Source organism: Rattus norvegicus, chromosome 1, assembly GCF_036323735.1.
Source record: "Rattus norvegicus strain BN/NHsdMcwi chromosome 1, GRCr8, whole genome shotgun sequence".
NCBI classification, from domain to species: Eukaryota; Metazoa; Chordata; class Mammalia; order Rodentia; family Muridae; genus Rattus; species Rattus norvegicus.
In genome coordinates, this window is record NC_086019.1 from 239,336,977 (window position 1) to 239,353,782 (window position 16,806).

General features: G+C 44.0%; 1 protein-coding gene across 19 annotated transcripts in view; it reads right to left on the bottom strand.

Moving 5' to 3' along the window:
• Nucleotides 1-16,806, bottom strand: part of Asah2 (N-acylsphingosine amidohydrolase 2) — a 107,605-nt gene that overhangs the window by 57,983 nt on the left and 32,816 nt on the right. For 7 of the 19 annotated variants that reach the window (XM_006231263.3, XM_008760320.4, XM_039106879.2 and 4 more), the window contains 6 exons: nucleotides 15,402-15,517; nucleotides 14,366-14,487; nucleotides 11,325-11,456; nucleotides 7,405-7,580; nucleotides 6,006-6,155; nucleotides 182-358 (listed from right to left, as the gene is read on the bottom strand). In XM_006231263.3, the coding sequence (XP_006231325.1) occupies nucleotides 182-358; nucleotides 6,006-6,155; nucleotides 7,405-7,580; nucleotides 11,325-11,451 (630 nt within the window). In that variant the 5' untranslated portion in view covers nucleotides 11,452-11,456; nucleotides 14,366-14,487; nucleotides 15,402-15,517. Of the gene's footprint in view, nucleotides 1-181; nucleotides 359-6,005; nucleotides 6,156-7,404; nucleotides 7,581-11,324; nucleotides 11,457-14,365; nucleotides 14,488-15,401; nucleotides 15,521-16,806 lie in introns of those variants that run through there. The other 12 variants (XM_039107021.2, XM_063262182.1, XM_039107153.2 and 9 more) reach the window with 4 other exon arrangements.

Genomic DNA, 16,806 nt, shown 5'->3' on the forward strand with positions numbered 1-16,806 from the left:
TCTGAGGGAGGACATTATAGCATCTTTCTGCCTTCACACCCACTATCATTTCCTGGAGACTGGTGTCTGAACTGAAAAGAGACAGATGGGCTTCTGGTAACATCGGAAAAGAGGAAAGGCAGGTGAAACTGAAACATCCGTGAGAACAGTAAACTGTAGTTGTAGGGCGCTTTTCGCCTACCTTCACGATCCCAGAGACTATGTACTGAAAGGTCCGGTTGCTGAATCCCTCGCTGGCAAGTATATAGAGTGTATATTGGAAAAATCCTGCTGGGCCAGAGTGAGTGTGAGTGGCACTCAGGATAACGTTGTCTCTTCGATACAGAGAGCCATATTTACTCTGTAGTCTCTTCAAGACCTCGAAGGAAAACAAAACATAGAACTAAGAAGAATCCTACAGCATCTCAGCCGGAAGGGGGCTTCTGAAGAAGCACTGGTCTGTCCCACCCACTTCCCTTTCAGCTGGCCCCTCCTCCCTCCAAGCCGCCCTCATAGTAACAAGTGTAATAATGGCGACAGCAGATGCTCTCAATCTGTAAAGCCTTGCTATGTGCAAGCACAGCCACGGCTAGGTATTTAATGTACATATGCTATTTAAAATATTCATAACCCCAGAAGTAGTTTCTACTAACCCCATTTTTCAGCTGACAAACAAATACACAAGAGTTGATTTTTCCACTAAAAACCAGTGGAGACCAAACTCCAGGCCCACGTCTGTCTAATCAGAACTCCATGTATTCCTCTTTCGAAATCTCCTATTACTGACAGACAGAAGTAGGGGTTGGGGATTTAGCTCAGTGGTAGAGCGCTTGCCTAGCAAGTGCAAGGTCCTGGGTTCAGTCCCCAGCTCCGGAAAAAAAAAAAAAAAGGAAATATAGCAGGTCTGACCCTCCAAGGTGTTTTTTTTTTTTTTTTTTCCGGAGCTGGGGACCGAACCCAGGGCCTTGCGCTTACTAGGCAAGCGCTCTACCACTGAGCTAAATCCCCAACCCCGTCAAGGTGTTTTATTACAATGAAAGAGAAAGACAAAAATAATTATGTACTGTTACACAACCTGGCAATGAATCCTACGTAGGAAAACATGGCAGGGTGAGGAAAATGGTGGCGGATAATAGTGACTAGAGGTCTTCCTGAAGAGGGGCTATGCTTGGCAGACGTTGAAAGGAAAACAGAGAAGCTGTTTCTGTTGCCTATAGGAAAGACATCCCAGACAGACTGCAAAGCCTTGCTTCACAAGATGAAGACCCCTCTGTTCTCTGACACACACTGTGTCATTTGTTGGTCTATGAGAAACCACCTACTGTGTGTGAGGCCACCCCAGGAATCCAGTGGAGGACTCACGTAGGAAAGAGCCATCCTGTCAGCACTAATATGCTAGGCATAGGAGTAAGGAGCAATACCATTCAGGACTTTAAAAAAAAAAAATTACCTTAATCCTACCAGATCCATACTGCTTTGAACAACTAGGATTTTTAATTTCATTGTTCAGCTATAGATAAAGGAAAGGTTCACCACCTTAGGCAATCAATGAACACACACATATGTATGTGTAAAGACACACACATACACATAACACATCAAGAAGATACTGAAAATGTAAATGTCGCTGAGTAGCTAATTATGATTCATTTGCTGCTGTTGTCGCTTCTATGTGACATATCACTAAAATGATCCCAAAAAGAGTCAATCACAAGGCAACCACTAGCAGTGCCTCTCATGAGACAGTGCAGTCCAGGTTCAGCACACCGTTGGTCTAACAGCTTATGTGATATGTATTTAACATTCAGGGATATCAATTCACTCTCTTCTTCTTCTTCAACTAATGAGCTCTATCAGCTTTGTTCCAATTTTGTGGTCAGTAAAGCAAAACAAAAGACCATGTAAAGTATTTCACCTCATTAACCTATCTATGCCCCCAGGGTTACCATGTGGGTTGGCTATTTTTAATGTCAATTTGCTACAAATTAGCATTACCTGCTAGTCAGCTAGACGATGGCTCAGAGGCTAAGAGCACTTAATTCTCTTGCAGAGGACCCTGGTTCGGTTCCCAGCACCCACACAGCTGCTCATACCTTATGCACAACTCCAGTTCCAGAAGAGCTTATGTCTTCGTGGGCCTCTGCAGGCCCACTGTGCATATATATGGTACATATACATAAACGTACGCAAAGACTCCCTCACATAAAATAAAATAACAAAATAAATAAGCCCAAAAAAATAACAAAATAAATAAGGAAGAGGAAGAGAAGGAAGAGGAAGAAGAATAGGAGGAGGAAGGAGGAGGAGGAAGGAGGAGGGAGCCTTAATTGAAGAATTGTCTTAACTGCCTTAATTTATATAGGAAGACCCACACCAAGTTTGAGAAGAACCCCACGGACTTACAGACCCCTCAGATAAAGGCACTTTCTCAAAGTGGTTGTACCAGCTTGCTGTCCCACCAGCAATGGAGGAGCGGTCCTCTTTCTCCCCATCCTCGCCAACATCTGCTGTCACCTGAATTATTGATCTCAGCCATTCTGAGTGGTGTGAGGTGAAATCTCAGGGTTGTTTTGATTTGCATTTCCCTGAGGACTAAGGATGAACATTTCTTTAAGTGGAAATCAGTCTGGCAGTTCCTGAGAAAATTGGAAATAGTTCTACCTGAGGACCCAGCTATACCACTCCTGGGCATATACCCAAAAGATGCTCCAACATATAACAAAGACACATGCTCTACTATGTTCACAGCAGCCTTATTTATAATAGCCAGAATCTAGAAAGAACCCAGATATCCCTCAACAGAGGAATGGAAACAGAAAATGTGGTACATCTACACAGTGGACTACTACTCAGTTATCAAAAACAATGACTTCATGAAATTCATAGGCAAATGGATAGAACTAGAAAATATCATCCTGAGCGAGGTAACCCAATCACAGAAAAACACACATGGTATGCACTCATTGATAAGTGGATATTAGCCCAAAAGCCCACAATGCCCATAATACAACCCACAGACCATATGGAGCTTAGGAGGAGGGAAGCCCAGGGTGTGGATGCTTCAGTCCTGCATTGAGGGGGGAACAGGATGATTGTGGAAGGTGGAGGGAAAGGAGGACCAACGAGGGAAAAAGGAGGGGGAGGACATAAGAGGGGCACGATCAGGAACTGGAGGGGATGTGAGAGAGGTACAAAGAGTCAGGAAATTGAACAAAAATATGTAGCAGGGGGATGAGGAACTGGGTATGGCCACACCAGAGGGTCCCAGACACCAGGGAACTATGAGGCTCCCAGGACCCAGTAGCGACAACTTTAGTCAAAATGTACAGAGAGGGGGGAGAGAGAACCTGCAGAGACCTCCTTCAGCAGATAGGCACAGCCCCCAGTTGAGGGATGGGGACACCCACCAATCTCAAAGTTGTTAACAGAAATGTTCCTGTCTAAAGGAAGAACAGGGACAAAAATAGAACAGAGACTGAAGGAAGAGCCAACCAGGGACTGCCCCACCTGGGGATCCCTCATGTCTGCAGACACCAAACCCAACATTGTTGCCATGGTCAAGAGGTGCTTGCTGACAGGAACCTAGTATGGCAGGTCCTGAGGAAGTCCAGCCAGCAACTGACCAGTGCCAATGTGGAAGCTTGGAGCCAACCATAGGATGGAGCTCAGGGAGCCTAATGGGGGAGCTGGGGGAAGGACTGGAGGAGCAGAGGGGGATTGCAACCCCATTGGAAGAACAACATAGGCTGGCCTGACCACCCAGTTCTCCTAGAGTCTAGACCACCAACCAAGGAGTGTACCTGGAGGGACCCATGGCTCCAGATACATATGTAGCAGAGGATCGCCTTGCCTGACAGCAACAGGAGTGAAGGCCTTTGGTCCTGGGAGGCTTGATGCCCCAGCATAGGAGGATGCTGGAGCGGTGGGGCAGAAGACTGTGGGTGGGTGGAGGAGCCCTCTCATACAGGCAAAAGGAAGGAAGGGTTGGGAGATGTGGGATGTGGGATGGGAGGTTGGTGGAGGGGATAACCGGGAAGTGGGATATCATTTGAGATGTAAACGAATGGAATGATTAATTTTTTTTTAAAAAAAAGACACTTTCTCAATTGAGGTCCCCTCATTCTAGATGACCCATGCTTGTGACAAGCTGACCAAAGAAACTAACCAGCACACTCCCTCTCCACTCTAACCATTTGGAATTCTACACAGTAAAGTATGATTTCTACTATGAAAATGGTTTCCCACTTTTCATTTTCTGCATTTCCTTGTCTTCTTGTGATAGTCTTAAAAGATTACATATGCTCATCCTACCTAAGTAAATAGCCTTAAACTTCACAGTGAGACCTGGCCTCAAAACAAAACATAGTTCTAAAGCTTAATTTTCCTAACTTTAAGTATGTATAGACTTGCTTAATGAACAGGACAGGGTAATTGTGTACAATTGCTGAAAATGAATCAGAAAACCACTGTCTACTGCCCTGCAAGAATTCATGACAATTGAGTGGAGACCCAAAGCTTCCTGATAACAAACCCATTAGAGCCATCTTGCATGTGGATCCCGTAGCCTGAGTTAAACCTTCGTGTCTATCCCTTGCCATCCTCATAACTGCAAGAGAACCCAAACCACCAGAACTATGTAGCTAAGCTAGTCCTAAATTCCATTTCCACAGAGCAAGTAAGATACTAAATATTGTCATTTTGGGCTACTGTATGGTGGATAAAATACTATATGGAAATAGATAACCACTATAGAACTGTACTCCTGTGATTCATGGCAACCTGCACGGTTCTGTTACAGTCTTTTCCCCTAAGACTTAGCTGTACAGAGGACATGGACTGTGACTCTAATTGTGTCCTCTACAAACACTAGCAAAACACCATAAAGGAAACAATAGAGGCGATTTTCCATCTAAAAGAACAGAGTCTTTCCTAGTTGGATGCACCATAGTTAGGAGAGTATTTGCATGGTTTACAGAAATCCCTGGGTTCAATCCTCAGTACCACATAAACCACAAGTAAGCCTGGTACTTAGGATGTAGAGGCAGAAACACTGTAAGTTCAAAGTTATTGTAGCATATGCCAGTGAGTTTGTGACCAGCTCTACTATTTGCTAATAATTGCCTTAATTTTGGAAGATGAATCCCTTCCTCTAGGATCCGGCTATTTTATCTGGGGAAAACAGCAGAGCCAGCTTAGGGGTTTGCTGTTGGCATAGGACAGATGAAAATAGTTAATTCCCTCCTCCCCCTCCTCCCCCCTCCCCCCTCCCCCTCCTCCCCCTCCCCCTCCCCCTCCTCCTGCTTCTCCTCCTCCTCTTCCTCGTCCTCCTGTTCCTCCTCCTGCTCCTCCTGCTGCTCCTCCTCCCCCTCCCCCTCCTTCTCCCCCTCCTCCTGCTCCTCCTCCTCCTCCTCCTGCTCCTCCTCCTGCTCCTCCTCCCCCTCCTCCTGTCTGCACAGGGGAGCGAGTCCCACTACAGTCCCAAGAGTGGCAACATCAGGTGATGTCTTCAGGGTGTCATCACTGCCCGATCCACACAGCACAGCAGCGAAGTGTTCAACAAGAGTGACGGAACACACGCCTGCACGACTGACACCTGATTGCTGCTCATGCTGGTGCTATACCTCTCTGCCGCACTGCAGTCCTCAACTGGTTCCTCCTTACAGGCATTCTCAACTGCGTGAGAACTTGAGGAAGAGGTCAGGGACCCGTCGGTGCCCTGAGACGTCTGACAAGCTGACAAGAATGACTACGTGAGGATACATGAGAACGCAAGTGGAGCATGGCAAGCTTTCAGAGAGCATTTGCATTCATAACAATGATGAGCTGTCAGAATAACTGAAAACACGCTTTGAAAAGGAACACGTACGACGGCAGTAAAGGAGGGCCTCTGCCTGCATGACTGTTTGGTGTGTCTGTCAACACCTTACTTTGAAGGCAGGAGATACTCATTAGATGAGAAAGCAAGAGTGCAGAGTTCCTGTCCAGGGCATCCAGCGTCCTTCCCAGCCCTTCCTTGTATCACTCACCTCCAACCTGAGTCGTTGGGAAATCATGCATAGTTCCACGCTCACAAATGCCATTCGATTTGACCCATCTGGATCCGCCAAGATAAAAGCGCGGCTGAACAGCCTGGTGAGGAGACCCTGTGCGTTCTGGCCATTTTTGCCATAGCCCATCTAAAAGGAGAGAAAGACATTGAACTTCTTCAGAAGCCAGGCACCATCCTACCAGAAGAGCCTGCTCAGGGACACAAAAATTGGCATGACACTGTGACTCAGTGAAATTGTGTGTATGTGTATGTATGTGTGTGATTTGTGTTTCCAAATATGTAAAGAAACTGAATTCATGATAGAGCCTTTGGTATTTGCACAGAAAAAGAGAAAAGTACTGATCAGATTGGCAAAACTTCTCTGTGAGGAGAGAGCAGGTGGCTGTACCCTCGGGAGACTTCCTATGTCTGTAATGGGATGAATTTCACCTAAGGTTTTATAAGGAACGCACCGTGTCTCCTTCCTCCACTGTAACTCGGCTTTTTACTGCCTCATTATTCTCTAGCTAAGCCAAGTAAGATCATGCACTCACTCCTGTTCCACAACCCTTCTCTCTCCATATCCAAAACAAGCAAACAAAGAAACAACCACCTATTTAAAGTAAACCCAGGTCTTCCCACTCTTGATTGTTCATCTAGTGTTCACACTTGAGGCTTACTCTTCAGAACAAACAGCTGGGTATAATAAAGAGTATTTGCTAGAAAGGAACAAGTTGCAGCAGACAACTTCTTGCTCTAATTCCCTAGGCAAGCAGTGAGGTGGGTGGGAAATTCCACCACTGGCATGGTGGCTGTCAATAAGTTGCCTGTGACTCATGGAAGTCCATGACGCTGGCCCACATTAGATTTAAAGCTTTAACCATATATGCCTTTAATGCCAACACTTGGGAGGCAACCACAGACAGATCTGTATGAGTTCAAAGTCAGCCTTTTCTACATAGTGAGTTTCAGGTCAGCCGAGGTTTATATCACAGAACTCTGTTTCAAATATATATGTGTGTGTGTGTGTGTATGTGTGTGTGTGTGTGTGTGTGTGTGTTAAAAAATAAAAACAAAAACAAACAAGCAAAAAAAATTCATACTTGTCTGAATGTTACAAATAGGAGGTATACAGTATTAAATCTTCAGAGATTTTCTGGCTTTTCACCACAAGTTTATAAATAGGGAAGGTCAGAATATATAGATCCACCCACAAAATTGATTGTGATTAAATTTTAAAAATTAGTTGTCCTTATAGATAATATTCTTAGTACTGGGCAGCAACAATGTCAACAAAAGAAATAAATGATGATTATACAATAATCAGGAATAAAGGCTACCAAATAAAACAAGGACTTGTTTCACATCTTCTTTAAGTAACCAAGTCATTTACCTACCAAATTGATATCTGACACTTGTCCGGTGCAGTCAGCTCGCCCAACACCAATGTAGTAGCCACTGAAGTTCTGAGAGGGAGGGAGGTCTGGAGTTTGTGTGGTTGGAGTTTGTGTGGTTGGAGAGGACTGGGTGGTTGTGGGGCCCTGGGTGGTTGAAACCCAGTGATTCCCTGAATCTAAAACAGAACAGGATAGTTGAAAACCAGCACTTTATCCCACTTACTCCCTGATATCAGGTAGAAGACACAGTTTCAGGTTCCTAAGGAAAACTTTTCACATTGTCTCTCATCTTTTCACTTTTGCTTGGTTTGGATTGGTTCATCTCTTTTTTATTATTATTATTATTATTCTTTTATCCTTTGTTATAGTCCAGTCTTCATTCCCCTCCTGGTCCCCCCCCCCCTTCCCCTGCTACTTTTTGAAGCAGCCTTGGAACTCAGAGTTCTCCCTGCCTTTGTCTTCTATATGCTGGGGTTGTAGGTGTTCTCCACAGCTCCCAGTGTTATACACTGGACTACATATGAAAGTGAGAAATGGGAGCCTGTTTGAAATCATAAACTGAAGTGCAGACTTGCTCTTGGACTAGCGACGTTTTAGAATAATAAGCTAAGTCTTTGCAAAAATATTTTTCACTTTTAACTTCTCACCAGCGTTTCTTTGGTGCCTCATCCTCCTCCCCTCCCTACTTTTCCATTCTCGTCAAGCAAGCCACGAACAAGGTACTCCCACTCTGCTCCCAAGCCCGGCGCCTGACTTGGACTTGTCCCGTTGTCTCCAGACTTCCCACCACTGCACAGAGTGGTCAACAATGGAGAGGAGATAAACGCTCACCCCAGCCCTGGCTGGCACCACGTCCCCACCCATTTTCTGTTTAGAGCATGAAATTTCTGGGGGAAATTTCAATGTCTAGGGCCCATTGTTCTAGTAGCTGACAGCCATGGGGTGGGGCGCTTAATGATATCTTTGCTATTAAGCGTTTCTTGATAATATCGTCACTGCTGCTAGGCTGGTTACAACCAGAGTTGTTGATCTCTAAAATTTCAGTCCCCAAATTCTGGAATCTCAGAAGAGATCAGGCATCAATCCCCTTCTCTAAGTACTTCTGACTGCCCAGGCCTGTGGCGCTGTCCTCTGATGCTTTGGCTACTCCTGACTACTGAGTACTGTCCACCACTCCTTTGAGAGCTGGTCCACCTCCATCACTCCTACAACGAGTCTAGTTTCTCATTAAAAATACCATCCAGCTGTGACGTTCCCCGTTCTGGTTCTCAGCATGTTAAAGCCTGTTGTTAATTCACCTTTAGTCACTTTACATTTGGTGACGCAATTCTACCTCAATTTGATTATTCTAATATGTGCGTGCTTATATACATATATTTCATGCCAACTGTGTGCCTCTATACACATATTTATTTATATCACACAAACTTATATGAATAGCAGGGGATGGAAAATGATATAGAACGTAAAAGGCAAGTGGCAGACACAAACTTCTTGGTTTGAAACCTAATTCTGCCAAACAGATCATGGGATGTAATTCTCTCTGACTCTTTCCTCTAGAGTAAGTAGAGGTTAGTGTGTTTCCTAGTACAGTTTTGAGCGGTAACCTTGTGATACACATTAAAGAGTTGGAGCAGTGCTACTATGTAGCTCACAGCGGGACATTTTGCATATACATTTGCTTGCCTTTCTGCTACTGTCAGGAGTAGCCAAAGCATCAGAGGACAGCGCCACAGGCCTGGGCAGTCAGAAGTACTTAGAGAAGGGGATTGATGTCTGATCTCTTCTGAGATTCCTGAATTTGGGGATTGAAATTCTAGAGATCAACAACTCCGGCTATAACCAGTCTAGCAGCAGTGATGATATTAAGAAACGCTTAATAGCAAAGATATCATTAAGCGCCCCATCCCCTGGCTATCAGCTACTAGAACAATGGGCCCTAGACATTGAAATTTCCCCCAGAAATTTCATGCTCTAAACAGAAAATGGGTGGGGACGTGGTGCCAGCCAGGGCCGGGGTGAGCGTTTATCTCCCACAGGAGATTCCACATAGTTCTGACCGCCTGTCAAAGCACCTTGCAGGAGAGACCGGAACTGAGACCAGGATGGTAAAAGGATCCCATTTTGACCAGGCAGGATGTGTGACTGAACAGCTATGCATGCCACTTGCCGTCTATTGAAAGCTAAACCTCACGTCAGGTGGACTTGGGCTGGAGGTGGAGGGATCACTGATCCTCTTTGTTCCTCTGCACACTGTGGCCGTATGGAATATAAATCTTTTTGTTTTTCACTGTGACTTTGGCCCTTAGAGGATGAACAGCCAAACAGAGCTTGATAGTGTTTCTAGGGCCCAGGCTTGGACCCTCACAGTTCTTCTAATATAACTTCCCATGTTTATAAGTAAGAACCCTGAAACCTGAACTAGAAGAAGCGATTTAACTAGGACTTCACAAAGAACATGTGATGAAGCTGGTGTCCAGAGAACCTCAAATCAGAACCAGATAGTCCTGCAGCTGCCTCTCCAGGGGAGTTGGGCCCTCAGACATCTCTTGCACAGCATCAGATACTACAGGGAGAAAAAGCATACTTTTGCTTTTGCCACATGGCTGCCAAGCCATGGGCCTTGTGCTGAATGTGATATACACTGAGACCAAGCCTCACAGAGAGCGCGAGCTCTTTGTAATCCTGGGATTGCGAGGTGTAAAATGGTATCAACACTAGAACTTCATAAAAGAAATTTGTGAAGGTTAGATGAGAGAATAGCATAGGACTCTTATTACACAGCCCCCACCACATGCCCCACCCTCCAAATGCAATAGTACTGCTATGAGAATATCCTGCGGCTTCTGGTAATCTCCCGACTCTCCATATTATCTATTCTCTTATTCTAGAAGCCATGCTGAATGAACAACATTAAGTCCTGAGGATGATTTTGCTTCTAGTAGTCCAAGAGTAGTCTGCTTTGCCCGCCGCTGCAACAGACAACCCTTACTCCTTTGTATTTACAGAGAATTCAGAGTACCAAGATGTGGCAAGGAACACACTGCAAGAATGAAGAGGCTACAAATGGGGAAGGTTCCATCTCCTTTGCTACTCTACCTGAGGCAATATCTCTCTCTCTCTCTCTCAATCTCTCTCTCTCTCTCTCTCTCTCTCTCTCTCCCTCCCTCCCTTCTTCCCTCCTTCCCTCCCTCCCTTCTTCCCTCCCTCCCTTCCTCCTGAATTTGATCAAACATCCAGCCCTTGTCTATCGTCTCTATTCAGGTAATACCCATGTATCTGTTCTCTGAAATAGAGGCTCCACCCATGACCCAATGATAATAGGACCTAGAAATGCACCCTAGGCCACATTCAGAAATGAAGTTTGCCTTCAACATTGGAACAAGGAAATCAATATCTAAATGGCACAATTTCTATATCCTTTCAGGAACGTGCACACACACACACAAAATTAAGATTAGATATGATATCATGACAAAGTGTACCTTGTTTACAGAAATTGACTGGCCCTTGTAGGGCCTGGGGTCTGGCATTACCATTTAGGATGGTTTGTTTGGCTAATGGTTTGGTTTCTACTTTGCTCCAAGTAGAAGAATAGAGCAACCAGGAGGGAAAGACTGGAGGCTTAGTATCGAAAGGTAAACTTTCTAGGCTTAAAAGAACCTTGAACTGTGACTGCATCAACAGAAAAACTAAGCAGATATGTGTAACTGTTATCTGGCTATCTGTGGGCAAAGGTAGCTGTGATAAAAGCTGCTATCATTTCAGAGAACACAAGCAGTGCAGGGGAAGACAGCTCTCTCAGGCTGCTCACGGGCAGCTGAAGCAGAAAGACACCGTTGCCCATCTTGGCACTGCCCAACAATCTCGAAACATTCTACAATCCGGGACTGACGTTCAGACGAGCCCAAGACACTTGCCTTTGTGGTTTTCGATGGTCCCACTGGTGACGAACAAGAGGGTGAGAAGGGCCACTGTGATGGCCGTCATCATTACCAGAAGGAAAATGAGGAACGCCTCCAAGGAGGAGAAGGTTCGCTTTGCCATTTCTCCTAAGACAAAGATAGAAGAAGAAACACAGGAGGAAAAGAAATTACAGATTAACAGGCATGCACTTCAAGCTGCCCAAGATTAACTAAGCAATCACAGCTCTCCTATTTCAGCAGACTGTGCCAAGGACGGATGGCAAGCTCAAAACACACTTACCTCTGGCTCCATATCCCAAGTCCTTAGAAAATAAGACCAAAAAATAAAAGTACTCTTCTTGAAAAGCCTAGATATGGCTTCCAAATCTGTCTCAGCACCATGATCCTCTTGGCCACTGTTCCTATGATTTGACACTGCCATTCCTTGGCTACACCCTTCTGCTTCTGTTTACGGCAATGGTACTATTTATGGGATTATACACAGGTCTGGGCTGAGAGTGCTTCCATACGGTAACTGATACACAACACACTGCTTGCACTTTGCAGGGGCTAGTCAGGCTCAGAGCTGTACTCTTTCCTTATGAACCAAGTAGGATTATCTTGTCCATGGGCTGGAAAGATGGCTTGGAGGCCAAGGGTATCACCTGCTCTTCCGGAAGACCCAAGATTATCAGATCCAAGTAGAGGCTCATTACCATCTCTACCGCTAGTCCCGGGGAATCTGACACCTTCTTCTGTTCCTATGGGAACTAGGCATGAAGGTGGTGCGCAGGCATACACGAATGCAAAGCACCCATTAACATAAAGTAAAATAACTTAAACTGTTGATTGATTGATTGATTGATTGGTTGATTGATTGATTGAGACAGGATCTCTTTATGTAGACCAGGCTGGTCTTAAACTTACAGAGATCTACTTGCCTCTGCCTCCAAAGTGCCGGGATGAGAGGAGTGTACCACCATGCCCAGCTAAATTTACTTAAAATAATAATAATGTTTTAATTTTTCCTTGTCCAAATGGAGGTGAAATGCACTGTGTTGCTGTTCAAACTCTGTTGGCACCTTCACTGACTGCCTGTACAGAAGAGGACATTGGTAGTTCTAGCCAGCAATTAGTGAAAATCTTTCTTTTGGTAATCAGAAAAATATCATATAGCTTACGGCTCCTGTGTTCCACAAAAGTTCTTCTTTTATCATTTTCTTTCAAATGTTTTAGAAGAATTTATCACCACTCAAGGTGACTTCAGGAGTTAAAAATCTAGTACAATGGTGGTTCTCAACCTGTGAGTGGTGACCCCAAATGAATGACCCTTTCACATGGGTCGCCTAAGACCATCGGAAAACACAGATATGTATATATTACAATTCATAACAGTATCAAATTACAGTTATAAAAGTACCAACAAAAACACTTTTATGGTTGGGGGTTCACTACGACTTGAGGAACTGTATTGAAGGGTTAGAACTTGTATTAAATTAATTGGAACCTGTAGTAAGGGTTGAGAACCACTGCGCTACAATATAACAAGAAGAATTATAACCTGGTGTAAAACTAAACTTTGAAGCCTAGCAATGAAGTTGAAATCTCTTATCTGGTCCTTACAGAGGACTTGTAGGAAATGTTTAGATACTCAACCATAGGTATACAGTGATCATTTTAGTATCAATGTTATAGAATTCCATAAAGTGCTATGCTATGCCATGCCATGCCATGCCATGCCATGCTATGCTATGCTATGTTATGCTACACCATGCTATGCTATGTTATACTATGCTATGTTATGCTATGCCATACCATGCTATGCTATGCCATGCTATGCTATACTGTGCCATGCCATGCTATGCCATGCTATGCTATGTTATGCTATGCTATGTTATGCTATGCCATGCCATGCTATGCTATGCCATGCTATGCTATACTGTGCCATGCCATGCTATGCCATGCTATGCTGTGCTATGCTATGCTATGTTATGCTATGCCATGCTATGCTGTGCTATGCTATGCTATGCTGTGCTATGCTATGCTATCGGTATTACTCCTTTGGTCCCCTGAGATGTAATTAAGTGCTCAAAGAACAGTCTTAACCTTACATTTCAAAACAACAAAACTGCACACCTCTCCCAGGTTCAATGTTAGAGGGTTATTGTAAACCCAGGTGGGATTTTTTTCTGATCAATTTTTCATTAAAAAATTTGGGGCTCGATTTATTTATTTTGCACGTGTCAGTATTTTGCCCTCATGTTTGTATGTGTAACACATATATGCCTGGTTCTTAAGGAGGTCCGAAGTCAAATTCCCTAGAATGGAAATTAAAAATGGCTGTGAGCCACCATGACAGTGCTAAAAACTAAACCCAGAAGAACAAGAACTCATCGCAGCTGGGCCATCTCCAGCCTGCTTTCTTAACCTGTGCTTTAGAAAACTCACGCAGGCATACAGAACTGAAATCAAGTCCTTTCAGGCTAAGGTGCTGTTCACCTAAGAGTTTCAAACTGGCAAGAGATCAGATATGTTCTGTAAGGCCCAGACAAGGTTCTGTTTTGATTTCACCCAGATGACGACATTAACAATATCATCATCAGAGTCTCTGTTAGGTTAGAATTTACACTTACAAAATCTGAAAGTTGACATTTACTCAAAGGTAGTGCCCAGAGTATGGTAGCACGGCTATCCCTTGGGTGTGCCAGGAACTCTCTAGCTTCTAATCCCTGCTCATGGGCCTAATCCATCTAAATCACCTCCTGGTTTCTGTATTCATTGGATTTTGCAATCTTTGGACTAGAGGTGAAAAATCAACAATGGCAGAAACTTCTGAGTTGAGTAGACCTGGGAAGGGATAACAGATGGGAACGTATGTTCTTCTTACTGGGATGCTCTCCTTACTGTGGCCACCATCACCCTCAATAGGGTAACCTCAGATCTAGAGCAAGGCTAGTTAGGTCTATGCCTTAGTCCCAATTCCCTTCACCAGTCACAGGGATGAGAAAATACATCTAAAGCATGCCTCTGAATCTCCAATACTGACGGCCACTTACCTGTCACTAGCTGCTGTTTCCCGTAGTGGACTTTAAGTCCATTATACTCAATACCCGCTTAAAGCTTTTATTCCTAGGTGCTTCTTCTGAGCCAAGATGAGGAACAACTGGGCATCTCAACCCTAGATCATCAGAATGAAGACTGTATATATAAATGTAATCACGGCTTGTCTATGAATCAGAGATTTTGTGTGGTGTGTGTGTGTGTGTGTGTGTGTGTGTGTGTGTGTGCCTGTCTGTCTGTCTGTCTGTCTGTCTGTGTCTGTGTGCCTGTCTGTCTATCTGTCTGTCTGTCTGTGTCTGTGTGTATGTCTGTGTGTATGTCTGTGTGTGTCTGTGTCTGTGTGTGTGTGTCTGTGTCTGTGTGTCTGTGTCTGTGTGTGTGTGTCTGTGTGTGTGTGTCTGTGTGTGTCTCTGTGTGTGTGTGTGTGTGTGTGTGTGTGTGTGTGTGTGTGTGTGTTGGATTTACAATACCAACCCTCAATACAAACCAATAACTGACTTGATCTAACCTCTTACTTGGACTTGAATGGTCTACCTCACATGCTTCCCCACTCTCTTTATCTGCTTGGATTGCTTCTGATACATTACCATTTTTTTAAAAACACTTGATCTGACCTTACAGTCCTTTTCAGGAAATCAGATTTTTGATTAGCACTGTTTATTCCTAGCATTGGTGAACAAAACCTTGAATCAAATATGAAAGCAGATGTCTTGTTCATCCTCTGGGTGCAAACCTACCATGAGGCCCTGAGTCTTTCACTGTAACTTAAATGACTTAAGTTATTTCATAATGGCTCACTCAGTCAGACTCCAGCAAGCTTGCTATTTGGCACATCTTTGCAACATAAAGATCTGTTCTTCATGGAGACAACAATGAAACAAATAAACAATTTGACACAAATGGGCTCCCAAAACTATGAACAAGGTAAAACTTCCAGACTGTATCCAGGTCTTAGACAACAAGATGATCTGTGGGCTATTGTTCCTTTTCCATCTCTTTTCATTAAAAAAGGGGGGAGGGTGTTATTCTTACCTGACTCTGTGAATCAAAGCAAGTCCTCACCTCCCGGGAGTCCAAATGGCCATGCAGAATCCTGTGCCTTGTGCCCTGCAGGTTGCCCAGGCTGACTTCTCAATGTGTTTCCAAATCTACTGAGGAAAGATTCCACAGTCAAGTCCAGGAGCATTAAAGTTCTCATTAGCATACCTGCAGCCACAGCAGCAGGGTATGACTAAAGTACATTGATTAAAGAAAGCTTACACGCACTCTCTTGAGCCTGCCTGCTATTGGAGGTAAACTGCAGAAGGCCTGTTAGACTGAAGGTCATTTCAATCTTACTGCAACCTTTCCAGTATGACAAGTTCCGTGGCAGATTATTAAAAAATATTCATCTGCTATATTTATTCATCCTCTGATCTGGAAGATAATTAATGTTGTTGGACATGGGTGCGGGCTATGGGAACCACTGAGTAATACGTATTCCTATTTTAGAATAAGGCAGTGATTTTAGACCTTTTTTAGCTTTCAGGCACTTACAGTAAAATGTAAACAGTCCAATTAAATAAGAATGTGATTCATAAATAATATGACATTTACAATTATATTGGTGGCAAGGCACAATCATATACACCAAGCTTTAAAGACTAATCTGAGCTATGTTGCAAGAGACTGTCTTAAAATAGTGACCATGATGACAGTGTTATAGAGCAGCTGTGCTGACAGGCTTCCATGACACTAAAAGCATCATTGTGTAGTAAGTTGTCTTCAAGTTTTCAGTAGCACAGGATACAGAACAGACATAAGGATGTGCAGCAAAACAATCAGAGGTCATTATCTGGTGACTAAGGATGGTTATTTATTTGTTTATTTATTTATCCTCCGTCTCTTTGTGGTTTCTGTGATAGACCTTGTATCCCTTTTGTAAGGAAGAAAAGACATTTTTCCTCCTCTTGGAGACTGGGTTCTAAGCAGCTGTGAAGAGGAAATGGGCTCACCTTCCTGCCTTTTTATCTCCTAGCAAACTCAAGGTACAGGAATCAGCTTGAAGGCCACCTAATCTTTTGCAGAGTTACAAAGGACAGTGGGCTGTAGAGTTACATGTCAATGCCCTCAGGCTGATCACTTAGTGATAGACCTTAATGCTGTTCTGCTACTGCAGAGGGAAACAGCTGGTCATAGTAGCAAACAAGAGGTTGTGTGTGTGTGTGTGTGTGTGTGTGTGTGTGTGTGCGCGTTTAAAGTCTTAAAGGTAACAGATCTAGCTAATCCAAGGCAGTAGGAAGAGAGGGAGGGGAGATGTGAATTCTCAGGAGGGCCAGCTCTGCAGATATGGGAGTAGGGGCTACAGAGCATCTTGGCAGAGCATGGCCATGATGTGTGCTTTCCTGTTACATCAGGATGCTATGTTCTTTCTTTGGTCTTTGAGACCTGAAAGATG